Here is a 23,987-nt window from a genome sequence, read left to right as displayed (position 1 = left end):
GAAGCGAAGGCCCCAAAGGTGATGGCGATGTAAACAAGAGCGGGAGTTGACTGCTTTTCGAGGGTGAGTTCTAACCCTGAAGTCGCAGAACCGTCGTCGTGATGTCCACAACGAAACGAAACAATCGCTGTTCCAAATCTCTGGACAAAAATGCCGGTGGCAGTAGTGGTATGTAGCGTGAAGCAAAAGGCGTCAATATGTCGCGCGAAACGAGAAAGACGGGCGTCGGAGCAAAGCGCAAGAAAGAATGACAGTTCTGAATACGTCGAGTATTCAGGATCGGAAATGCGCTCCAAGGAGACGGGATGGGTTGAGGAAAGAAGGAGGAAAGGAAAGACGGGAAGACTTTGCCAACGAAGTCTAAGGTGTTTGACGAAAAACGGAGGGAGGGTAAGGTGAGGGCGAAGGGGGGACGGGAGGGAGGACCGGGGCGGCAGAGCGGCAGCAGGGCGGCGCCGATCTCAAACCGAGCGGGAAGCCCACGATGCCCTGGCTTCCCACCGCTGGCCCTTGCTGACATGGCGTGCTCTTGGTGCTGTGAGCTGTGCTTCCGTCCGCGCTTTGGAGACCCCGGGCCCCTGGTTGTCCTGGGGCAGACCGGGGCCTGGTCCGTCTGCGGTGTGGGCGTCTGGGGTCGGCAGCGGCAGAAGCGTCGACAAGCGTGGGTTTGGGCAAATTGCGCCTGGAGATGCCAAGCTTTTTGGAAGCAGCCGAACAATGGCCAGCAGGCGAGTCGGCAACAACGACTACGGGAGAAAGCACCCCTGTTCTTGCCTAATCCGGCAGTGGTGCCACGAGCTTAAGCGGGACCTGCGTGTCTCGGCAGGGGCAGCTCCCACCTTCCGCTTGTCCAATGCGTTCATTGCCGGTTGCTGAAGAGGAAACAAGCGCCCAACGGTGAGAGTGCAACTCCACTCATGGAAATCATCAACCTCATCTCTTCCTCTCCTGAGCGGTCTGTCTCGTTGCCACCGAACTACTCCGTAGAACTTCCGGTCAGGTCGCTGACCGCATGCTCAACTAACATGGAACAGAGTCATCATCCATGGGTTGTTTGCGGTGGCTTGTGCATGGTTTCAAACTCAAAAAAAGGACGGGAAATTACAGGCGGCCCAGAGCGACAGTGCGCAGCGCGGTGAAATGCAACCTTGGGCCGCCGCGCTTGGCCAAAAAAAGTATGCTCTGCCTGCCCAAGCCGGCACGTGTTCAGTTGGGCCTCGATCAACCGCTCTCACTGAGCTCTGCCGCCGCGGGGACACCGCAGGAACAAACTGCGCCGTGAGCCGGCATCTTGTTTCGGTTTCTTCTGCGTTCTGCTGGTCGTCGCGCTGTGTCATCGATGGGGTGAGATGCTGACATGAGGCTCTGCTTTTTGCTATGACACGGAACCTCCCGCTGATGAGAGCATCCCAGTCAGACATCTCCTTTTTTCCACAACTGCCGCAAGTCGCGGGAGCATAGCATGGTCAACATGAGATTGATTTTGGCGGCGCGGGGATTATTGCAGCTCTACTTGCTGGGCAATTTTGGTGCGCTGTCGATGATTGGTGTGCCTGGCATGACGTGCCATCTAGGTGTCTTGGGTGCAAGTCTTGTCGCTCCCGCTTGGGTTCAGCGCAAAGGTCCGCATCCCGGAGCTCGCTCTGCTGGTCAAGCGAGATTCCCCAGATTTTTTGACGGCTCGTGAAGAGTTTTCCTCTTTCGCGCGCCATTTTTTGGGTGATTCTGGTTCGCTTGTGGAGCGTTGCGTCGTCCGTTCCATGGCTGGTCTTTGATGAACCCAAAACTTCCAGAATGTCCTCCGTTGCGTTTCGTCGGGACAGCCGTCAAAGGTGTGCTGAGACGGATGCTGCCCTGGGAGTCTCCAGCATCGCGCATCGCAGAGTTCAAATCTCTGACACCGCATATCCCCAAGATTGCGTGAGCAGTGGAAACGCCGGAAAACCCTGGCGTGAACCCATGACACCTCAGTAACGGTAGTGTAGATGGGGCAGTTGGGCTCTGACGCGTCTTCTGGCCGCGAAACCCCAGACTCTGGACCCGGTCGTGCCCCAGCCGTTGTGTGCCACGTCGCGGTGTCCGCCAAAATGACTTTTGATTTCCGGATGTCATTGTGTAATATATGCGGTGGATGACGACGGGTAGTTCATGCGGCCCTTGGCGAGCTGGAGAAGTCCGAGAGAAGTGAGCCCTGACGGAAGAAAGCAGACAATTTCCGTTTTTCCGTCAGCTTTCATCTCTTCCTCAGTCAGACAGCTGTGCGAACCGTGGGTTTGGTTGAGCCGGTTTAGGTAACGAGTTGGTTGGTTGCGTCAACGGACAGGCAGCGAAAACGCCAGGCCACAAGCCACAGTTGGGCGGCCTGGTGAGGCCGGTTTCAGGCGGACGGGCGCTAAAACTGACGCGCGACGCGGCGCGGCTTCGCCGTTTCGGGTTGGGCGTTGCTCTCTGTCAGCGATGTTTGGTTGATCAGGGTTTTGTTTCGAGATGGGAGTCAACGTACGATCGGTCTCGCTCGTCGTCTCGATGTAGGGCGAGGGCCTGACGCAGCGGTGTTACGCAGCCAGGATGAACATCCGAGATGTCTGTCGCCAGTCGTCCCGTCGCGGCGTTGTCCTTGTTGCTTGGATTTTGGACGCCTGCGTTGGATCAGGTACCTCGTTTCCAAGCCCGCCGCGCGACCAACACAATGTGCCCTTCTCATTGTCTTTCCTTACCAGACGACGTACCAGGATATATCCTGTGGCATATGCTCAAATGATAGGTTCTATCCCCATTGATACAACGCCAGCCGTGAATGCTGCAAGGCCTGAAAGATCCAGACAATGTCAGGTAACCAACATTCAACCGTCTCCCCAACTCCGAAGAAGCCCATACCATGCCCGACCCAAACGCCACCCATGCACCCCGTATGCTGCTCGTACAATACAATTCCAGCCAAAGAATCCATAAAACAATTCCTCTTCTCACGAAGTGACCAAGCCCTTTACCTTTCCCGCTCAACAATAATCACACATTTCGGGTGAGCAAATGATTCCCTCCTCCCGCCGGCTGAAGGAGCCTCACCATACTCGACCCGTACTACGCCAACCATCGAATCCCAACTTCCACACAGCTCAGACCCCTCACACGCACTTGGTCCTCGACATCGGCGTCATCATCCGCCGCCACCACGTCGTCGACGGCGCGCACTGACCGTGTCCGTAATAACACTGCCAAATCCTTCTCTCGCGTGAAAAACCCGGCCACTTCGACTGCGCGCGCAATCGCCTTCCCTGTCGCGACGAGAACCACATCGTCCAGGGCGTCCTGAATCGGTTCCTCTCCGCCTCCTGGCATCGGCTGTCGCACAACTTTCAGCGCAGCCATGCGCGCAGCGAGAGGCAACCCCCGGGTTGCTTGTCTCCGAGGGGCTTTTTCGAGAGCCTTGCGCACGCGGCGCACAAGGCTCATGAATGCTGCGCCGGAGGAGACTTTGATGACCACGGTGTGAGAGGCGCGCGGGGGTGGAGTGTACCCGTCTGGGTCGGCAGCGGTTAGGGATGGGGTGGGAGCATTGCGACGGATGCGCGTCGTCGTCGCGGGCACTGGGAGTGGCCGTTTATGGATTCGAGCGCCTGAGACGAGGGGAAGGTTAGATTGGGAGGTTGCGTCAATGGCGGAACGGAGAGATAGAGCGTACCTTTTGGGATTGGTGGCAGTTTTGAATCTGGCTTGTTGACCAGTGGCTTGATGTCCTGGGTGTCATCGGCCTTGGATGAGGATGAGGCCATGATGGTGGAGGTTCAGGTCTGTTGACCGACACGGCTGGTTGGCGCAGGAAAACAGGAAATAAACGTTGCTGCAGCGCCTCAGTAATGAGATCAATAGTCTACTGATAATGACAAAAGATCCTAAAGATTGAGAGCAGTGTTCTCAGCGTATACCTAAGTGGGCTGTTGGGCCGACCAGGAATGAAGCCGTGATGGAAGTCAGGATTTCGTTGCAGAACATGTGAGATGCTGTGGGGCAAACCCAAGCCAAGATCTGGGGAACCGTTTGTCTGGGTTTGCTTGGTCTGACCGCTTGCCTGTTCTGGACAAGTGCCTGGCGGGATTTCGTCATCATGCCATCCCAGCTCCAACGACAGCTCTTTCCGCGCCCCAATCGCGATTCACACTCTTTGACAGTCAGGCATCTGTCAACGACGCCATAACCCTGCTCAAAATATGGGTGCCTATCACACACGTACGAGGCCACGATAATCTGGACAGGTCATCGCCATGGCTGTGGAAATCTGGCCACATGTTGCCCCCGACGAGCTTAAAGCTGCCGTCGACGCTGCCGAGGTGAGTGTGTCTCGTCCCATCGTCCCACACCAGCCAGTCGTCGGTTGAGATGAAGCTCAGAACACCATGAGCGCCACCATGGCCGAAGTGGAAGTGGAATCGTCCTGGGTGCTAATCAACCCTCTTGACCCGCCACAGAAACGCGAGCTCGACTGGCTCGTCGACGAGCTCCACGAGACCTTGATCAACCTGAAGCATGGCCTCGAGGATTGCTATGCGCTCCTCGCGCCCATCGACCATGGCAACACCCTCGTGCTGAGCACTCCCCGGAACGAGATCGTCAAGGGCACCATCACACGTGTCGGCACCCGAATTGTCCGCGGGGTTCGTATCCCATCCTCGTCAATGTGTGGCTCCCTCAATATGGCGTTCCAAGCTGACATGCCTCGTCTGGACAGACCATCCACCTGCGCATGCGCACCCTACCACACCAAACCCTCACCATCAACCCGGACCATCCCATCCATCTCGCACCCCTCACCACCCTCCATTCGCTCCTCAACCACTCCATCGACCTGCTCACCCTCACCCTCGCCTACTCCTACCCATCCTCCGGCTCCAGCCCAGCCCCGACATCCACCACCACCACCAGCAAACGCTCCCCGCACCTCCCAACCGACCTCCCGCCGCCCCAATTCCTCTCCGCCCAACTCCGCCTCCTCGCCCAATCCCTCGCCGAAGCATCCGCCCAACTCAAAGGTCCTTCCTCAACCACCACCACCGGCGCCAGCGGAGGCATCTCCAGCACCGGCAACGACCCGACCTGGACAACCCGCTCCGCGGCCCCCTCGCACTTCACCCCTCCCCTTGCGCAGCCGCATCCCGGTTCTACGCACCCGGCGCTCAGCTTCCACCTCAGCGTGCAGGACGCTAGCCTGGTGCTGTGGCTGCGCACTCTCGAGCCGGCGGACGCGCCGTTGAACTTTGGCACCAAGCTCGCGCTGGCGATCGGCACGGCACGGAGGCTCGAGCACGACGAGGCGGAGAGGGTGTTTGGGTATTGCTGCAACCACGACACTTCTTCGGCGTTGGTGACGGGGCCCAGGGGGTCGCCTGGGATGGCAGCGGCGGCGGCTGGGCCGGTGCATGTGCCCCTTTCGGGGACGAGGACGAGGTCGGTGGATGTGTACGTCAGAGAGAAGGTGAGGGTGGAGACGGCAGACCCGAGCTTGATGTCCTTGTCGGCCAAGCTGACGGCGCTCGCGAACACGCTGGCGCTGGCGAGAAGGAATCTTGCGGCTGTGTTGGGGGAGGAGTGGGATGAAGACAGGGATGGGTAGTGGCGGAGGAGAGACTCAGGGATGTTTTGCATGGAAATAGGGGTATAAGGAGTACTTAGGCGAAGTTGCTGTGTTCATATTTGGCTGGTCGAACTGTCCCATGGTATGGAATTTGGATAGTTGAAATGCTGACTTGGTGGCATATCTTTCCATACGTACAATCCACAAGACACGTCAGGCCATCGAGTGAGAATTCCGCAATGCAATACTCCAGATCTCATTCACGCCTATGATCACCTCACTGTCCCAGTACACCCGTAGCAGTAGCAGTAGCACACCGCACCAACCAACGCTCAGCCATACACGCTATGTACAGACAGACACGACTCAACAAGACGCATTCCATACTAACATACCAACTCTTGCCCTTCAAAGTCCACACCATGGGCCTGAAACACGGAGCTAGTCATTCCATCTCAGGCCACAGGCGACCAAGGCATAGCCACCAGAATCCTGCTCTTCATGTCCTGGATCAGAGGAACCGTCTTGTGCACCGTCTCGGCCCAGCCTTCTATGCGCCAGCTCTGCTCACGGCGGATCTTGCGTTCCTCGAGGTCGGCGAACTGCCACAGGTGGTGGACCGTGTTGAGGTCGCCGATCTGCACGAACCAGGCGCCCACGCCCTCCATCACCTCGCGCCGCGCCTTGAGCCCGCGCCGCCAGTGCGTCTCCCACTCGAGCAGGTTGCCGGGGTGGAGCGTGTAGGAGCGCAGCTCGAAGAGGCCGCCGAGCTGGCGCGGCGGGGTCGTGGGCCAGAAGCTGAACTCTTGCATCAGGGAGGTGCGGCGGCTGGTGATGAGTTTGCGGAGCTTGCGGTCGACTTCGGGGTAGTCGGGAAATTGCGAGATGGTGTGGAGGGAGGCGTGGAAGCCGTGGTAGCGTTGGTACTCCCAGATGTGGACTGTGTTATAGCGTTAGCTTCTTTGCTATTAAGGGATGCTGTGATTCGGCAATGCTTACCAAACGTATCGCAGTCGCCCACCTCGGTCCTCCAGCTGCCAACCAGGTGCACCTTTGTCTCGGGCGAGTTCGCAATTTTCGGATACCAATGCCCCACCAGACCGACATACTCGTCGACGCAGTCGGGCTTGACCGTGTGGAACTCGATCTGGTGCACGTACTTACCGCGGGCGAGCACCTGGCTGAAGCTGGCCTCGATCTGGGCGTCGAGCTCGCGGCCCTCCTTGGTGCCGTAGAGCAGGTTGGACATGATGCCGCCCTTGCGCTCGGGCTCCTGCTGGGCGGCCTGGGCGGCGGTTCCTGTTGCGCGAGGCGCCGTGCTCAGCGATCCCAGGCCCTGAGGGGCATTGGGCGAGTAGGGAGCGGTGGAAGAACTGGGAGAGGACGAGGCAAACCCACTGGCTTCTCGCTGCTTCTGCGCCTCCACAAGCTGCTCGCGGAACTTCTTCTGCCGGGTGTTGAAGGTCTCCTGCTGGTCGGGTTGGATGTCGCCCAGGCTGGGGATGCGGGCGCTGCGCAGCGCAGGGAAGGTCGAGAAGAGCCGGGCAGTTGGGGCCGGGCGAGCGGCCGCCGCGGCGCGGACGAGCCGCGTAGAAAGCATGGTTCTCGTAAGGGGAGGAGGAGGAAATGCGGTCGCTCGGCGAAGAAGGCGGGGTAGCTGTTGCTGGTATATGTGCGAAACCCAAATGGAGGGGTGCACAACAACAGCTGGTTGATTGGGTGTTGGCAGGGAAGTAAACAGAGGCACACCGAGTTTCGACGTCGACGTGTTAAGGAGATGGATCGGTTGCCGAGTATCGTTCGATGAAGCGGACCGTGTGGTGCGAGAAAGGAGTCGATTCAGAAACAGACGAGACGTTCAACGAAACAGGCAGGCCGGCAGAAGGGGATTGACTGTCGGCGGACAGCGGGCAGCTTGTGAAGGACAGCAGTGGCAGAAGCAGCAGGACAGAAGCAGCAGCAGCTGTCAGGCACACCGACCACCCTTTCTGACGGATGCAGGCAGGGACGGAAAACGGAAAACCGGATGCTGAATTGAGCTTTCTCGTAGGAAGACGGAGATGGAAAAGAGAAACGGCAGACACAAAGAGGAGGGGAAGAAGGCAGGGTAATTGGGCACACAAGACGGGTGTCACCAGCCGACCTGACCTGACCACCCCGCACTTTATAATGGGATTGGAAGGTCCAGTAACTTAGGCACGGGAAGGGTTGCGATGCAGAGTGCAGAGTGGGAGGAAGAGGAGGAGATGCTGCGGTTCAAGAGGTTCTCGGTTGGAAGCTTGTTGCCCAGCTTGCCACCTACAAGCTGCACAAGCTGGATATCTGGGACCTAAGCTACAAGTACTTACGTACATAGATAGAAGCTCCTCCTGGCTTTCATGGTCTCGTCTGGGTGGTCAGCTGGTTCGAGCTGCCGGGGTCTGGAACGACCATGATGCCCAGTCCCGCCCCAGCTGGTGCTCCAGCTTGGTGCTTGGTGTCAGAGGAGCCCATGCGGGGGAAGTATATGATGTCACAACGTGTCGCGTCCAGCTGGAGCCTGGCAAGTGGAAGCCGGAGAATCGTTTCCACAAATGCGGCCCCGCAAGCTGATGGAGAGATCCACCGATCGGGGGATGAAGTGGAGCATGGACCTCAGGGCCTGAGGTGGGGTCAGTCTGGAGGGGTCTTGTTGATGCCTTGCCAAGACCATTCTACAACCTGAGAATCAAGGCACAAACCATCCTCCGACCCTGGTTTGGTGGAAGAAGCCGGGATCCGAAAAACGCTCGCTTTCTGCTTCTGACAAACCCTCCTCTCACCACAGCCAACCTCTCCTCCGCGTCGTCACCGCCAACAACATCCGTCAACATGTCTTGGTTCGGTGTCACCCCGCTCAAGAAGTTCCCGACGCCAGTGTGTACGTCAATTGACCCCTACGCGATCGCTTCGTCGGCGCTGTTGCTGCCGCTGACAATCCCGACTGCATCGGAATGATGGAAATGACTGACAGAGCCCGCAGTGCGTCCCATGGCTCCGTTCCTGGCTGCCGGTATGCCAGTCCCTCTCTGCTCGACACCTCCGTGAACGACCAGCAGTCCTTCGCGGGATTCGTACGTTGCGCAGACGCTAACATCGCCTCCTCAGCTCTCGTTATCGGGTACGGCATCAACTCGGCCCAGAACGCCATGATGAACAGTACGAAGACCCCCGCTCCGCACTCGCCCGTTGTCGAGCTCGACACATTAGATGGATGGACCAGAGCACATGCTGACCGCACGACCGCAGCTCCCGAGTTCAAGAACGACCCGCGGAATCCCAACGCGAAGGCCAAGCACTAGAGTTTTGGAGGTGGGGGGTTGGAGCGGTGACGAGATGTCCGGGACGAGATAGACGACGCGACTATTCTACTGCCGAAACGATATCCCGACGAGTTGTCCTGCAATGGGACTTGTATCATAGACCCGCAGCCATCGTCAATTGAGCTGTTGACCCCGTCCCCCGCGCGTGGGCAGGTGTGATATCAGGAAGCCAAGCGCGGTTTGGCTACATGGACAGCCTGACCCCAGTAGAGTGGAGAGCTCTGATCTACGCCCTTAGGGTGTGATAACGATCATCTAATGTATGATCAATCAGCTGTGGGAAACCTCAGCGACTGCCAGTTCACATGCCGTTTCGGCGTGTGGTATCGGCATCCAGCACATGTTCCCTGTTGAGCTGGATGTTTTCGCTCCTGGCAGAGATCAACTACAACCCGTTGCTGGGCGCCCGCATGGAGAGTTCGTTATGATACTCTTGGACATGCTGGGAATCAGTAGAGGTTACATATTTGCATTCTATCATGCTTGATGCTCGACATCCGCTGTTGCTCAGCAAATGCTCGACCATGTCTCCATCCACGTATGGATCCGCACAATCTCCTCCGCTCATTCCGTTCCTCTTAGACTTGACTCGTCGCCTTCACTATGACATCGCTGTAATTATGTTCTTCAATTAAATAGATTTTTTTTAGATTTATTCCAAGTCAACTTGGTGTTTCTTGTACCTCGGCGATCCTGATTTGACTCGCCGAACTGCCCCACTACCAACGGATAAGCTCAGCCTAATTCTCTGGTTTCATCTCATATGCATCTTCATCTGAACCATCACTTCTCTCATCCAACTCAGTCCATGCTGCGAACCGTCGCCACTGCGTCGGGATATTGTGCACGTCCACCGCTGTCACGTCTGATTTCCTGCTCGAGGGCTATTTCACACAACACCATGGGCGACACGGCCACACAACCGCCGTCGCGGACAGACACCCCCTCCTCAAGGGCTTCTACTCCGCGAACCGGCACCAGCACCCCCAAGACGAAGAGGGAGGTGCGGATTTTGATGCTTCATGGTATGCTTCCTCTTGCTGTCACTTGATTCTGGCCTCTTGGGGCATAGACCACGGTGATGTGCATTTGTTACCCAATTCCTTGGGGCCATCTCATCCTTTTACAAGCATGCATGAGACGACCAAACTCACTGACACCAACCCTTCAGGCTACACCCAATCCGGGCCTCTCTTCCGCGCCAAAACCCGCGCCCTCGAAAAACTCGTCGCCAAAGCCCTCGCCCCGTCCGGCCTCGCGCCGGTAATGTTCTACCCAACCGCTCCCAACCGCCTCCTGCCCCGCGACATCCCGGGGTACGAGGCGCGGCGGCCGCAGCAGAGCAGCGAAGAAGGCGGCTCCGCTGCCCCTCCGGACGCCGAGGAGCAGGATATCGACGCCTGGGCGTGGTTCCGCAAGGACGAGGCGTCAGGCAAGTTCCGCTTCCTGCGCGAGGGGATGGAGCGCGTGGCTGAGGCGGCGCGGGAAGCCGGCGGGGTGGACGGGGTCATTGGCTTCAGCCAGGGCGGTTGCGTGGCGGGGATGCTGGCCGCGGCGTTGGAGGGGGCGCATAACCCTTCCGGAGAGGACTCCGAGCACGCCGGGTGGTTGAGTGCTGTGCGGGAGGCGAACGGTGGGAGGGCGCTTACCTTTGCGGTGAGCTATAGCGGGTTCCGCGCAGTGCCGGCGGATTTGGCGTGGCTTTATGAGCCGAAGATTAAGACCCCGACGTTGCACTTTATTGGGAGCCTGGATACGGTGGTGGAAGAGAGCCGGAGCAGGGCGTTGGTGGATGTCTGTGAGGATGCGGTGGTGGTGACGCACCCGGGAGGGCACTACGTGCCGATCACGAAGGAGTGGGCGATGGCGTTGGCGGCGTTTATCAAGAAGGCGGTCGAGGCGAAGGGGGAGAAAGAGGGGGAGGTTAAGCTGTAGCGTGAGTGAGACTTGGCCTCGGGCATAACTCCGTAATTCTGACTACCTCTAGAGACCGATATAGAACTGGTGGTAGCACGGCGGCACGGTTGGTTGGTTGGTTGGTTCTATGGTTCTACAGCGTGAGAGATAGATCAATAGACATCCATTTTAAGGACTGTTGGGAGTCACAGACAGGTCAGCAATCTCACACTGTCGCCAGCCCAACAGATGTTCTTGAACCCCCGGATCATGGTGAAGCTCCCAAAGTCTCAAGAAATCATCGTTGAGATGGTCTGCTAACGTAAGCGGCGCAGTTGGCTCCCCGCGCTCGCCAGTTCCAGATATCTGGATCAAATGGTTTGTCGTTTCGCCTATTGCACTGCAATCCTACTCTATCGTACTTACCGACAACAAGATCATACGGCTGCGGGAGAGTCTGACTGCCTTCGCTGCCCTCGGTATATGCTGTCGGGCCAAGAATACGCCGAGACCTGTCAGCCACAGCCCTGTGGCCGAACCGGAGGCGAATGCGAGGAATACGGCGAGAGCCGAGTATACAGAGCGATGTGGATAGTGTATGGTTTGAAGTAACAGCAAGTTGAGATGGTTGTTCAAGGCTAGAGATGGGTATAAATTCCCCGTCTTCTCTTCAGGCCATCGCTTAGAGGCCTGCTCATCTCATCACAGCAGAGCTCTCGATTCCCGACAAGACTTAGGGACGGAGTCAATTCTTCATTGTCATTGACTGGCTCATAGCCTCATCCCACCATGCCGCTCTCATACGGTGGTTTGGGGTTGATCCTTCAAACCCTTTTTGTCGCCCTTGGCACAGCAACTGTCCAGCCAAGGCCCTCAACATCTTGCAAAGCCGTCCCCGGCACTCCGGGCTGGCCGTCCCTCAATGAATGGAAGCGCTTCAACACTACCCTAGGAGGAAGGCTCCTGCAGCCGAATCCCCCGGCAGCCGTTTGTCACAGGGCCGGGTTCAACTCGCCGCAATGCGCCGCAGTCATCCAGGGCTGGCCGACGTTTGAGTTCCATCAGGCCGATCCTGTGTCGGTGGACTGGAACAACTGGACCAACGACACTTGTCTCCCCATCGAGGGAGCCCCGTGCACGGGTCAGGGGTATCCGGTTTATGTGATCAACGCGACGGAGCCGAGACATGTGCAGTTGGGGGTGCAGTTTGGTAAGTCTTTCCGCTAATCTTGGTATGAACATATGCAGGGTCCGTACACTAACACACCCAGCCGCAAACCACAACATCCGCCTCGTCATCAAGAGCAGCGGCCATGACTTCCTCGGCCGCTCCGTGGCGCCCAATTCCTTGTCCATCTGGACTCACCACCTCAAGTCCGTCCAGACCCATACCTCATTCCGTCCCCAAGGTTGCAGGACCGGTGGTGGCGGGCAAGTCATCAGCCGGATCACCGCCGTGACAGTTGGTGCTGGCACGCCCATGTATGATGTGTACCGCGCCCTGGACGCCTTGAACCTGACGACCGTCGGCGGCGGGGCAAAGTCGGTCTCGCTTGGCGGGTTCATGACCGGCGCCGGCCATGGGCTTTTGTCCCCGACGCATGGGCTGTCGGCGGATCAGGTCTTGGAGGTGGAGTTGGTGACGGCGAAAGGGGAGATTGTCACGGCCAATGCGTGTCAGAATCGGGATTTGTTTTGGGCCGTCAGGGGTGTAAGTCTTTGTTGTCATTTCACCGCTGCGTATTTGGTCATGGTTCAAGTCCAGGTTAGCTAACATAACACCTATCTGTCCAAAAGGGAGGCGGCTCAACCTTCGGCGTCCTCACCTCCATTACTGTTCGCACCTTCCCCTCCCCCAAGCTGGACTACGTTAGCGTCGTCATCCTCACTCAAGACCTCTCCGACAAGCGCCGCATCTTCGACATGGCAGCCTACGTTCTGAGCAAGTACCCTTCTCTCTCTGACTCGGGCGTGTCCGGCTACAGCTTCATCCTGGGCGGCGGCGAGCTCCCCGGCGGGATGGGCGACATCAAGGGACCCCTCGGCGGCCTGTTTTTTGGTGGCGCGATGCTGGACTCGACCCCGGAGAAGCTGCGCGCCCTTTGGGAGCCTATCCTCAACCACGTCCAGCAAACCTGGCCGGGCGTGTTCTTTGTGGATTACCAGACCGAGTCCTTCCCGACTTTCCTTGCCTGGTTCGAGCGGCACTACGACGTGACGCCCGCGGGCGGCAACTTGTGGATGGGCTCGCGCCTGTTGGACAAGAACGCCCTGACGCGGAACGTCACGGCGCTGTCGTTTGCGCTGGAGCGGTTTGCCGGCGACGACATGGCCATTGCGCACCTGGTTTCGGGGAAGGGCGTGCATGACTCGCCGGCGGAGAACATCTCGGGTCTCGGGAATGCGGTGTTGCCTGCGTGGAGGAAGGCGTATGTCCATGCCATCGCGGGGGCTTCGTACCCGCCGCTGAATGCTACGGCGCTGAAGGAGGCGAAGGAGAAGGTAAAGTATCGTACACAGGCGATGAGGGAGTTGGCGCCGGGGATGGGGTCGTATATCAACGAGGTAGGTGTTGACGTTGGGGATTGATGAGGGCAGTGGACCATTAACTGACATCTTCCAGGCCAACCCTGAGGAACCGAACTGGCAGCACGAGTTCTGGGGGGTGAACTACCCGCGGCTGTACGTATTTTCCCTCTTCTTCCGACCAGAGCCCTGCCGCCTACTAACCTGGTGCCATCACAGACTTTCTATCAAGCGGGCGGTTGACCCCAACGACGTCTTCTGGTGCACGCCTTGCGTGGGTAATGATCGTTGGAAGCAGGTCGGAGACCGTCTGTGTCGGGTTGGGCGGTCTTAACCTGCAGTCTGTGTCACCATGGCTGTAGTGTGATGACCTGTAATAACTACCTACTTACCTGAGATTTCTCCGCTCGACCTCAGAGTGATGCATCTCTGTGGCTACACAGCATCCGGACCGGTGCCCGTCCATGCCCGTGTGATCCCTTCGCACTCACCCCTGGGGTCAAATCGGGCTGGGCGCGAGACTTAGAGGAAGAGGCACATACCCTTTCCGTCCCGTCATGAAACGTACCAGTCGGCTAAGGATGGTCAACATGCCGTGGTGACGGCGCGGCCCGGACACTTACGGCCGCAGATCGGTTGTAACAATCGGGAGTGGAACTGGTGGGCGTTACTGTGACCCGCTCAACCCCTGAAGTCCATTATGGAAGAAAGGGTCGTTATGCCTTGTTATGGTCTGCTTGAGCGTCGCCGGGACTTGCTGTCTATCTGGCCGTCATTGTTCAGTCAATGGTTGTGTTAAGTTCCCCTTGGTCGTTGCCATGTCCATGTCCAGTCAGGAGAACCTGAACCTGACGTGGTGATGCTCGATATGATGGTGAATGGGAATGGAATGCCATTGGGACGGGAGCTTCATGCAACCACGGACTTCATTGCCCTGTTATCATAGCTAGTATCTACTCCAGGGCCCAAGGAATCTGACTCCTCTCCATCCGTATTCTCTCCGCCTCATCATCTAAGCCCCTCGCTCTCAACCTCGCCTCCAACAACAACGAAGTCTGGGCCCAAAACAAATCCTTCCCCGAGTTCAAATCCTTCCCCGGCTCCAGATCTTTCCCCGTATAATACAAACTCCTCCACCGATACCACTCCGCCTTATCCTCCTGACCCATGCCCTCCGCAAGCGCCGCCATGAAGTGGTTCGCGCTAAACACAAGGTACCTATCCACATAATCCCACCGATGCGGCGGTTTCCCGCGGTTCGCCTCCTTGGACATCACCCTCTCCACCACGGCCGTCAACGTCGCCTCGGTCCTCCTCGCCGCCTCCGCCGAGAACAGCGGCACGTACATGTGCACCAGCAGGGCTTCGAGCTCGAGAGTCCGCGAGGTGGTGGGCGCGGCGCCGTGGAGGGAGACCGACGCGTGCGATGCCTCGCGGAAGTCGTCCAGAACGCGCAGCGCCGAGGGGTGCGTGGGGTCGACGACCGTGACGTAGCCGCGCTTGAGATGCACCGTGACGTGGTCGGCTCGTCCGCGTTGGAGTTCGGAGGTGGCCATCCAGATGGACCACGCGCGGGAGATGAAGTATTCGAGGCGTTGTCGGTGGTGGTGGTGGTGATGAGGATGTGCTGCTGGTGTTGGGCCTGAGAGGGAGCCGTTGGCGGGTAGTATCTGCGGCTGTTGGCCCCATACCGAAGAGAGGGAGTTCAAAAAGGCCGCGACCTTGGTGATGGGATGGCTAGCGGAGAGTTTGATCACCGAGTACTGGTGAAGGTACCGCGTAAAGATGGCGAGGATGTCCACCCACCCGGTCGTCAAGGCAAGCTGGGGGACACCAAGGCAACAGTCCCAAATGGCTTCAATGTTGCTTGCGCCGCCAAACTGGACGGCATGTTCCACCCTCAAAAATGCCCTTCGCAACGTCTCTCCGGCCGCTGCCGGCTGTCCGCGACGGAAATAGTCCCCCGCCATCCGGATCCTCTGCAAGATGGAGAGCTCAGGGTTGAACATCATGCCTAGCTGGCTGGGGTTGCTTGACATCCGCCACGGCGTGTCATACTCGCACCAGTGGCGAATGAGGGTGTCGTATGCTGCGAGGGCCACCTCCATCTCCAACTCGTCGATGTTTGCGAAGCGGAGGTGACCCTGGGGTAGCGATGGGTGCCGTCGTGAATCTGGTTCTGTTGACCTCGAAGACCTGTTCGTTGAGGATGCCCTCGTCTTTGGCGCTCGCGAGATTGCTGGTCGAACGGCGCTGGTCTTGCCAGCCTTTTTGTACTTGGACCACTGCCATTTGGCGAATTGGCCCTTGTACATTCGCGCTCTGTGTGTGGAACTGGTCAGCAGGATTCGTACCTAGTAATCACTCGACAGGCATCGGCGCATACGTTGCCTTGAACCGATGTCTGGTGACCATGATCTCGATCACCTCTTTCAGAATTTTATTCTCCTCTATATAGAGACCTCTGATTGTGTCTTTCACTGCATCCCAATCCGCAGCACATGTTGGAATGATCAGGGGCTTGGCTGGGCTGTTTTCGTGATAGCCTGTGTTCGGTTGACGATCTGCCAGTTTATCTTGCCACGGGCTTGTCGTGTTTATTGTATTTCGACTCCAGGTTTGAGTTGGGTAAGGAACCAAAGCGTTTGGCGAAGAAACAAGTGTGGTTGACTGAGAGAAGGCGTCGTTGTCGACAGACGAAGGGCTCAGAGCGAAATCCATGGTTTCTAAGTCGCACCGAGGAGAGTCGAGCGCGTGATTCCAAGGATAAAAATGAAGGGTAAGGGGAAGAGGGAGGCTAGAGAAAGCCTTCTTATACCGTGGAGGAGCATGGCCCGGAAACCTTGACAATGTGAGAAGTTCAGACGACATCCCTATGACCCGTGAGCGTGAGCGGAAGAAACAAAGACTTGTGATCAGAAGAGACGAGATGCTAAAGTCTGAAGTTCCCAGATAAACGTTGCTCCTGCCCTACGTCGAGCCCCTCTTCCAGACTAAGCCGATCGAACTGCTTGTGGCAAGCTGGAGGAGATGTTAAGGGAGAGCTGTACACGCCTGTGTTTGTGTGAGGTCAAACCTGGAGCTGCTGGATTTATGAAGTTCCCGCTCTGTCAGGACCAATCTGGCAGGGCACAAAGCCCATCGCTCCCACCGTGGATGATCGGGGTGGCATCTTGCATGACTGCTGTGTTGCAATGTCGACATCCACATGGCACACACCCGAGTGGCTCCGTAGGTATGCAGCCTTCCTGTCTCAGGCTCAGATCTTGCTCACACTCTGGTGTACCATACGGCAGATCGTTCCGTCGGTTTCACCTTTCCCGGAAGCCGGGATGTTTGTCCGTTCTCAAACTGGCAGTGTGAATGATCTCGATCATTCCATGAGGCGTGATCGCCTGAGAAGCTACCATCTGACATCCACCGGTTGAAGTTTGACATGAGAGTTGAACCGAGGCGAGGTCAATCCACGTGGGAAAGACACTACTTCTGCTATGATCTTGAGGTATATCTGGGTCATGAGTTCTAATCCGAGTGAACCAAAAGAAAACTAAAGTGTCATACTAAACTGACTTCTCATGTCAAGACCCCGAGTCGATGAGGCTGTATCGGAGGCTCAAACTGGACCTCACACCGCATTGGATGTATTAATATTCCAAGATAGGTAATTAACTCAGCTAGGGCGGCAGGGTTACTAAGTGTGTTGCGCTATGTCAGTTTCACTTCATGCTGTATCACAGAATCCGGACCCTTGGATAATGTCTCCAGATGTTGTTTCTGCATCGAAGCATGTTGTACGACGAGAATCGGAAGCAGGAGAACCCTTCCGAAGATTATGCTCCTCTTCGGCCGAGAGGTTCCCCTTGCAGCCGAAGCAGCAGAAGAGCGACAAATTATCTCACATGACAGCCCTAGACTTTAGTCGCTTGAATGGAAAAAAGTGAATAGCATTCTGGTGAAAAGCACTCATGTTATAGCCACAAAGCGAAGTTCCCACTTTAACAATCAAGGAGCAAGACTCAGTTGCTGTTTGCCAATTCTGTTTCATCCACTCGATTGCCACTGGGACATAGTGAAGTCAAGGCCTCATCTGTCTTCTCACCACGTTTGCTAAAACTATTTCTGAAATCTGTCATGTTGTCTGTTCAGGTGACAAGGGCAGACCCTGGGTTAGCAGCAAGTCATTACAACAATGAGCAAGTTCCTGGCTTCCAGGCCCGACCGAAGCTTAGTTGAACATTCCAAAGACAAGCTTGAGACTGGCCAAGTGTTTGTTGCCATGAACTTGAGATCCTGAACTTCGCCAACTCCTTTCGCGTGCGCGCCAATGAACGATGGTACAATGGTCTTGACTATTGATTCACTTATCCATTTGTGGTTCTGCTTTGCATTCGGGGTATTTGTTGACATGTCTCACCCATTCTCCGAGCATCCGGTATACTGGGTCGCCTCACCTAAGTGCCATTAACTAATGAGATGAGAAAGAACTCTCTCCTGACAGGGCTCATGGACTGAGCAAGCAGTAATCCTAAATGGCCTATTTTCACATGCCGCCGTCGGCAGCTAGCTGTACTATGTACGTCGAACAGAATGAAGTGAAGGATCATCCAGCCATCCGCTTGTTGTATACCGTGCTTGTCGAACAATGGACAAAAACCTTCAAGTGAACTCCTGTTTGGTGCCCACGCGCCGTCGACGCGTCTCACAGGCTCCGTCTGTCGGACCCTAAATCTCGGTCCGATGTTTTGCGCCCCGAAAGGGGGCTTGCCAGCCTACCAAGGTTCTCCTCCTTACCCACCACAGAGAGTCGCACAGGCTGCCGCTTCAGAGTCGGATTTCCGGTCAAGATGCTCGCTTCCCCCATGGATATCGGGAGGTCCGCAAGAGCCCGTGCTAGGTATTTAGGTCTGTCTCGGCCGAAAGTCGATGGCCCCATTTGTTGTGACTGGTTTTTGGGAGACTCATCATTCCCATATTCCCTAGGAATGTAGTTTCAGGTTCCAGGTTACCATGCAGATGTTGTTGAGTGGCCGGCAGGGAGTCCCAGGCCGTTGGATTTGTTGGTGTGCTGCTCCGCACTGACAGGATTGTGGAGAGCGGGGATGGCACTTAAACGCCGCCATATCATCCGAACAGCTTAATACAACTAGTAGCTGGTTGCCGAGACGGCGCCACGCAGACGTTGGGGTTTAAGCACATGGCGTAGTCTGGGGAAGATGCGGATTGGGGTCAAGTCAGGTAGTAGTTGGCCCTAAACCTGCACACGGGAGATGTTACCCTCCCCACCGCAGTGTATTGCCCGCCAGTAGTGGCAAACAGCCGTTGTTACTGTCCTGTCCAATGACCGAATCCCGGATAACGGCACGCTTAAGCTCTTAGATAGGGGAACTGCAGTTTGGGGTTCCGATGTTGGTGGAATTAACCCTCCTTTCAGCCAATTCCTGGTTATAGGCTATCTTAAAGATCTTGAGCACCTAGCAAATTGTTGCCATCCTTCCTGTGGTCGAGCATACCCCATGTGAGCATCCTGCAGGTCGCTTCATCTATCTCGCCTTGGGCGGAATCGGGATGGGTATCCCGAGCTTCAACCGTCCCCCCACCTGTCAGTCCCTGTCGAGTAGCTCCAAGGAGCTCCCTTTTCTGTGGAGGAGTTGACTCTAGATAGTCGAATTGGGCCTGGTTCTCCGCATCGACGATTTGCTAGCCAGAGCCCGTGACACCCTAGCTTGGGTCGGCATTTGCATGCTTTCCTGGATAGGAGAAAGGGACATGGAGCTTGTCAACAACCATGCAAGAGCTGTAGCATTTTGATAATAGATTGGTAACTGGGATGATAGATCGCCATGGCGATAATATATGTAGCAGCTTGGTCTGTCTGCATGCAGAACCCTCTCTGGAATCCATGGTCAACTGCCCTTCCTCCCTTCATCATCTTCTTGCGCCATTGTGTTCTTCGGAATCCTACCGGGGTGGCGGCTTGAGAGGTGATCGGAGCCTGGGATTTCCCCGAATAACTTCCCAAACCCAACACTGTCGAAAGCAGCAGCTATGGCGACCGAGGCCAAGGGGTCCTGGAAAGCGCACTGGAAGTGTTTCGTTGCTTGCGGCATCATTGTGTTGTCGCCATTCCAGTATGGGGTGGACTTTGGTCTCATCGGAGGCCTACAGGCCATGCGCGGATTCCTCCAGGTACGTTGAGGATCCCCTGGACCCTTTTCTCTCCTCCTCGCTTGCCACGTTCCTGACTTTTCGGTCTATCTAGGTCTTTGGACATGAAGCACCCAACACGCCGCTCGGATGGAACCTCGACACCTTGACACAGCAGCTCATTTCGTCGCTGATGACTCTCGGCGCTTTCATCAGTTCCGGCACAGCCGGTCTCACGGCTACATACTTGAGTCGCCGACAATGTCTCTGGCTTGCCTGCCTGTTTTGCTGCGTCGCCAACGTTCTGATGATGGCCACCGAGGACATCGGTGCTCTCTACGCCGGCCGATTCATCATTGGACTGGCCAATGGCTACTTCATGACCTTCTCGCAGCTTTACCTCCAGGAGACCAGTCCGGCGAGGTATCGCGGTTGGTTCCTGACGGCTTTCCAGTTCTTCACTACATTCGTATGTGTTCATTATATCCCTGATGTAACTTCTACGGAAACGCTCATTGACATGTGTAGGGGACGCTTATCGGAACCATCATTGACTGGGCGACGGCGCCGCGCCCCGACAAGTCGGCATACCTGATCCCGCTGGGCATTATCTATGTCATCCCCGTCATCATGACCGTGTGTATGCTGTTCATCCCAGAGTCGCCACGCTGGCTTATCCTCAAGGGCCGCTATGAGGAGGGCACCAAAGCTCTGAGGTGGCTGCGGCCTGAAGGTGCTGATGTTGAGGGTGAAGCTGCCGAGATCAAGGCTGCCATTGATCGTGAGCGCGAGCTCGGAAGCAGTGTGTCGATCATGGACATGTTTACCAACCCCATCGACCGCCGCCGCACATTCCTGGCCGTCTGCGCTGTCACCCTCCAGGCTGCATCTGGGTCTATGTTCATCATCGGTAAGTCAACATCCCCATCAACGCCAACACCGCACAGCCAGAGTCATCCACTAACTAACCTCTGCTCAGCCTACAAAGCCTACTTCCTCGGCATGTCCAACATCCCAAACCCCTTCGGCATGAGCAACATCCTCAGCGCCATGGGCATCCTCGCCATCGTCGTCAACTCCCTCGTGGTAGTACGCTTCGGGTGGCGGCGCGTGGTGCTCATGGCCGGCCTCGGGCTCTGCGGCATCTTCCAGCTCATCATTGCCGTCGTGTACCACGTACAGCCCGGCGCTACCTCCACCGGCGTGGTCCTGGTCGCCTTTACCTGCGTCTACATGATGTGCTACAACGCCATGATCTCCACGTACGCCTGGCTCGCGGCTGGCGAGATCCCCTCGCAGCGCCTGCGCAGCTACACCTTCGGCCTGGCCGCCGCCGTTGGGTTCTTTTTCGCTTGGCTCACGACCTTCACGGCGCCGTACTTCATCAACCCGGCCTCGCTCAACTGGGGCCCGCGGTACGGGTTCATCTGGTTCCCCTCCTGCTTCGTCGCCTGCGCGTGGGTTTATATCTTCTTGCCCGAGACCAAGGGCCGCACGCTCGAGGAGATCGACGAGATGTTCGAGGCCCGCCTGCCGGCGCGCAAGTTCCGTGGTTATGTCTGTGTTGGACACACTACCGGTGCGCAGACAGGGAAAGGAGAGCTCGAGGAGAGGCGGGTGCGGGTGTCATCCGAGAAGGTGAGTTCTTCAGGCGGTGTCGAGAAGAAGCAACAAGGGACCGGGATGCTGACACTTCGTTCTGCAGGATGTCAGTATTCAGCACGCTGAAGTAAAGGCTTGAACCTTGCCTGCCATCTAGCAAGACTTGTTAGTTCTTATGACATGATTATGATGAGCTCATGACCTGCCAGGAATGGAGTTGGGCATGACTGGATGGTACGCGAAATGGAATTTACCGTTGAAGCATTATCTCTACTTTGTTTCCTGGTTTTGAGCATTTACTTAGTGAAGCGATCACCGCGATGTTCAACTTGTTGTTCGTGGAGGCGGTCAATCCTCGAGCACTTGTAATTGATCTCGGCTGACCTTCAGGGGCTGCCTGTGGCAAGCAGTGAGGAGGTATTCACGCTACTTACCCCCTGAGCCAGCCAAGCCCAAAGCCCGGCAACAAGATCCCAAGGCATCACAGGCTTGGGATGCCATTATTCCACACAGGAATCACACATAGTTTGGATCGTAATTTTACATATTGCTACATAACCAAGACGAACATACATCTAGATGCACCCCACTACCACTTCATCCGCGGACTCCCAAGACTGGTTATCTCCGTGTCAGCCCGCTCGAGATCACCCAGCCCTGTCACTCCTCCACCACTATCTCCCTGGGGTCGCTGCCCTTCATAAACCCCTTCACGGAAGGCATACGACTTCTTGTCCGGTGATCCGGCCAGCCGGTCCTCCGAACCCGATGGCGTCGGCACCGCGACGACGCGTATCTCCCTCCTCCTAAGTTCCTTAGCAACACGGAACGACGACGACACAGCGGCGCGCAGTTCCTTGGGCCGTCCCAACTCGCGAATTACCCGCAATGCGTCGCCATTGTCGGCAGCCGTTGTCGACGATGACCCTATCGCCCGGCTGGGAACAGGTTCGTCCACGCCAAACCGAGCCGCAAGATCCACCTCGACGAAGCCGCTCGACTCGGGGATCGGCTCCTCGCGCATCAGCATGTTCATGACGAGTCCTCCGGCAATCACAACGACGACGGCGGTTGCGGCAATGTATGACCACACTACCCAGTCGAGGGCCAGTAGGCGGGTGGTGGATTGGCCAGCTATGGCGACTGTCTGCATGTCGTCGGGCAAGGAGTACATTCCCTCGAACCCCTTAACTCGACCAACCGTGTAGTTGGCGAAATGCTGGGACGTTGCCATGAACTGCTGCGGGATGGCGAGGAAATTGCGTAGATGGAGCAGCGGTGTGTGCTGATCGTCTGGAAACACGTCGTCGTACAGGCGTATTAGCCATGTCGTGCCGAATGTGACGGCATGCGTCATGGCGACATCATGCTCATAGGAAGACGCGCGCGTTGTTCCGGGGTCAGAATATGGGCGCTTATACAGGGCGTCTAGGACAGCCAGGTAGGTTGTGGCGTTGAGGTGCTCCATAATGGGATCTGAGGTTGGTTGTACGTGGCGGATGGTAAAGTCACGGCCGCTGAATGCTGTTGTGGCAAACTGCTTGTAACGAGTCATCAGGGTTTTCTTCTTCAGCGGCCTCTCGAGCCAGGATGTCTCGTTGGTGCAGGCCCGGTTTGTGTACAGCGGCGATGGGCAAGCTTGCCAACCTACGGGAGCATGTTAGTATGGGCCGGCCGGGAACCATGCCCATGAAAGTAGACTCACCAAAAGCAAGCCTGCCGTCCATGGACCGAATGCAGACCTGCAGAGTATCGTTGAGATGTTGCCCATATGTATGACATTCCGTCTTCCGGTCGAAGTCGAAATCGAGTGGGAGGTCGTCGAAGCGCAGGAGGATGCCCGGGGCATTTTGGATTTGGATGGTCTCAGCATCCCGAAATATCCCGCCTTCCATGAGAGTCATGTTTAAGAAAGGGGCTATTTTGCGAGCCGTTTCGATGCCACCAGGTAAAAACGCCGAAGTGCAGTTTTCCTCACATCCGGCGATAGGCATGGGGGTCGCAAACTTGGGAATATCAAGGAGTGTGGGTATCCACGAAGCAAAGAACATGCCAACATAGGACGCCGGGATGAGTCTGAGAAGGGTCTCGTCCATGGGCATTCCCGATCCTGCGAAGACAGGAACTGGCGGGCTCGTCCCTTTGAAGTGGTAGACGAACTCGGCCTTGACTGGAGCCGGGCTGGTCAGCCATTGAACAGCCATTCGCAACAGCGAAGAGACGAGGGGAACAAAGGGCCAACATACACTTCAGAGAAGATCCAAAATACAGCCCTAGCAGAGGGAGGAGCAGCCTTGAACGTTCAAGTCAGCCGAATGGTTCTCAATCGTGGACCAACACGAACACCAGAAATGACAGTACCTGATCAACCCAATCCAACCACCAGAGATCTTGCTGATGGTCAGAAAGAACATGGGAATCCACGAAGTAGAGCTGCTCAGCTGGAAGAAGGTGGCCGCAGATACGCCGGGGAGGCGAGCTGCCAGCTGCCATCGTAGCACATCGAAGACGCCCAGAAGTAGCAAATCGATCGAGTTAGCAAAGACTTGGGACAATACCGACACGACCAAGTTAGTGTCGGAGGCTGATGGAAGCCAATGGCCGATGGCCGGGTCGTCGCTCAGAAGACTCTTGTAAACGTAAATCGAGTAGAGCACGGCGAAGACGAGGAGGAACAACCACAACGAAAGCAGAGGCCAGAGCTCCCGAGCCCGGGATGCCACCTTTCCCTGAGACTCATTGCTCGACTGAACCACGTTTCCCTCCCGAGGCGTATCCTGCTGGGACCTTGATGGTGGTTGACCCAGGGCGGACGACAAGACGGCGTCTCCTGAAAAGGCACCACTGCGAAACTTCTTCAGCCACCCCATCTCACAGGGCTGAAACGGACGGACCGGGGCACCACAGGA

The 23,987-nt window shown here is 56.7% G+C and overlaps 10 protein-coding genes across 10 annotated transcripts; 5 read left to right on the top strand and 5 right to left on the bottom strand.

Annotated features, from left to right (window-relative positions):
* Positions 1-3,081: 3,081 nt before the first annotated feature.
* On the bottom strand, positions 3,082-3,773 carry VTJ04DRAFT_2163 (uncharacterized protein; the record flags this gene model as incomplete). Its single annotated transcript, XM_069359922.1, has 2 exons — positions 3,082-3,617; positions 3,683-3,773. The coding sequence occupies 2 exons, from the start codon at positions 3,771-3,773 to the stop codon at positions 3,082-3,084; spliced, it is 627 nt and encodes a 208-aa protein (XP_069220684.1).
* A 489-nt stretch (positions 3,774-4,262) lies between these two features.
* On the top strand, positions 4,263-5,608 carry VTJ04DRAFT_2162 (uncharacterized protein; the record flags this gene model as incomplete). Its single annotated transcript, XM_069359921.1, has 3 exons — positions 4,263-4,328; positions 4,467-4,652; positions 4,727-5,608. The coding sequence occupies 3 exons, from the start codon at positions 4,263-4,265 to the stop codon at positions 5,606-5,608; spliced, it is 1,134 nt and encodes a 377-aa protein (XP_069220683.1).
* Positions 5,609-6,024: 416 nt separating this feature from the next.
* Positions 6,025-7,169, bottom strand: VTJ04DRAFT_2161 (uncharacterized protein; the record flags this gene model as incomplete). The annotated part of the gene is made up of 2 exons (XM_069359920.1): positions 6,025-6,509; positions 6,569-7,169. The coding sequence occupies 2 exons, from the start codon at positions 7,167-7,169 to the stop codon at positions 6,025-6,027; spliced, it is 1,086 nt and encodes a 361-aa protein (XP_069220682.1).
* Positions 7,170-7,338: 169 nt separating this feature from the next.
* VTJ04DRAFT_2160 (uncharacterized protein) lies at positions 7,339-7,923 on the bottom strand (the record flags this gene model as incomplete). The annotated part of the gene is made up of 2 exons (XM_069359919.1): positions 7,339-7,731; positions 7,918-7,923. 2 exons carry the CDS (start codon positions 7,921-7,923, stop codon positions 7,339-7,341), a joined length of 399 nt encoding a protein of 132 aa, XP_069220681.1.
* A 496-nt stretch (positions 7,924-8,419) lies between these two features.
* On the top strand, positions 8,420-8,889 carry VTJ04DRAFT_2159 (uncharacterized protein; the record flags this gene model as incomplete). Its single annotated transcript, XM_069359917.1, has 4 exons — positions 8,420-8,468; positions 8,571-8,600; positions 8,696-8,746; positions 8,837-8,889. 4 exons carry the CDS (start codon positions 8,420-8,422, stop codon positions 8,887-8,889), a joined length of 183 nt encoding a protein of 60 aa, XP_069220680.1.
* A 922-nt stretch (positions 8,890-9,811) lies between these two features.
* Positions 9,812-10,845, top strand: VTJ04DRAFT_2158 (uncharacterized protein; the record flags this gene model as incomplete). Its single annotated transcript, XM_069359916.1, has 2 exons — positions 9,812-9,935; positions 10,082-10,845. The coding sequence occupies 2 exons, from the start codon at positions 9,812-9,814 to the stop codon at positions 10,843-10,845; spliced, it is 888 nt and encodes a 295-aa protein (XP_069220679.1).
* A 210-nt stretch (positions 10,846-11,055) lies between these two features.
* VTJ04DRAFT_2157 (uncharacterized protein) lies at positions 11,056-13,666 on the top strand (the record flags this gene model as incomplete). The annotated part of the gene is made up of 7 exons (XM_069359915.1): positions 11,056-11,079; positions 11,142-11,184; positions 11,660-12,016; positions 12,078-12,517; positions 12,604-13,371; positions 13,430-13,488; positions 13,552-13,666. 7 exons carry the CDS (start codon positions 11,056-11,058, stop codon positions 13,664-13,666), a joined length of 1,806 nt encoding a protein of 601 aa, XP_069220678.1.
* A 619-nt stretch (positions 13,667-14,285) lies between these two features.
* Positions 14,286-15,747, bottom strand: VTJ04DRAFT_2156 (uncharacterized protein; the record flags this gene model as incomplete). Its single annotated transcript, XM_069359914.1, has 2 exons — positions 14,286-15,654; positions 15,719-15,747. The coding sequence occupies 2 exons, from the start codon at positions 15,745-15,747 to the stop codon at positions 14,286-14,288; spliced, it is 1,398 nt and encodes a 465-aa protein (XP_069220677.1).
* Positions 15,748-19,377: 3,630 nt separating this feature from the next.
* Positions 19,378-21,217, top strand: VTJ04DRAFT_2155 (uncharacterized protein; the record flags this gene model as incomplete). Its single annotated transcript, XM_069359913.1, has 5 exons — positions 19,378-19,518; positions 19,592-19,945; positions 20,005-20,386; positions 20,456-21,114; positions 21,182-21,217. 5 exons carry the CDS (start codon positions 19,378-19,380, stop codon positions 21,215-21,217), a joined length of 1,572 nt encoding a protein of 523 aa, XP_069220676.1.
* Positions 21,218-21,667: 450 nt separating this feature from the next.
* On the bottom strand, positions 21,668-23,948 carry VTJ04DRAFT_2154 (uncharacterized protein; the record flags this gene model as incomplete). The annotated part of the gene is made up of 4 exons (XM_069359912.1): positions 21,668-22,725; positions 22,784-23,248; positions 23,325-23,371; positions 23,440-23,948. The coding sequence occupies 4 exons, from the start codon at positions 23,946-23,948 to the stop codon at positions 21,668-21,670; spliced, it is 2,079 nt and encodes a 692-aa protein (XP_069220675.1).
* Between the last annotated feature and the right edge of the window lie 39 nt (positions 23,949-23,987).

Source organism: Mycothermus thermophilus (genome assembly GCF_041956435.1).
Source record: "Mycothermus thermophilus strain CBS 625.91 unplaced genomic scaffold VTJ04scaffold_2, whole genome shotgun sequence".
Lineage (NCBI taxonomy): Eukaryota > Fungi > Ascomycota > Sordariomycetes > Sordariales > Chaetomiaceae > Mycothermus > Mycothermus thermophilus.
This window is presented reverse-complemented; position numbering and strand designations above follow the sequence as displayed.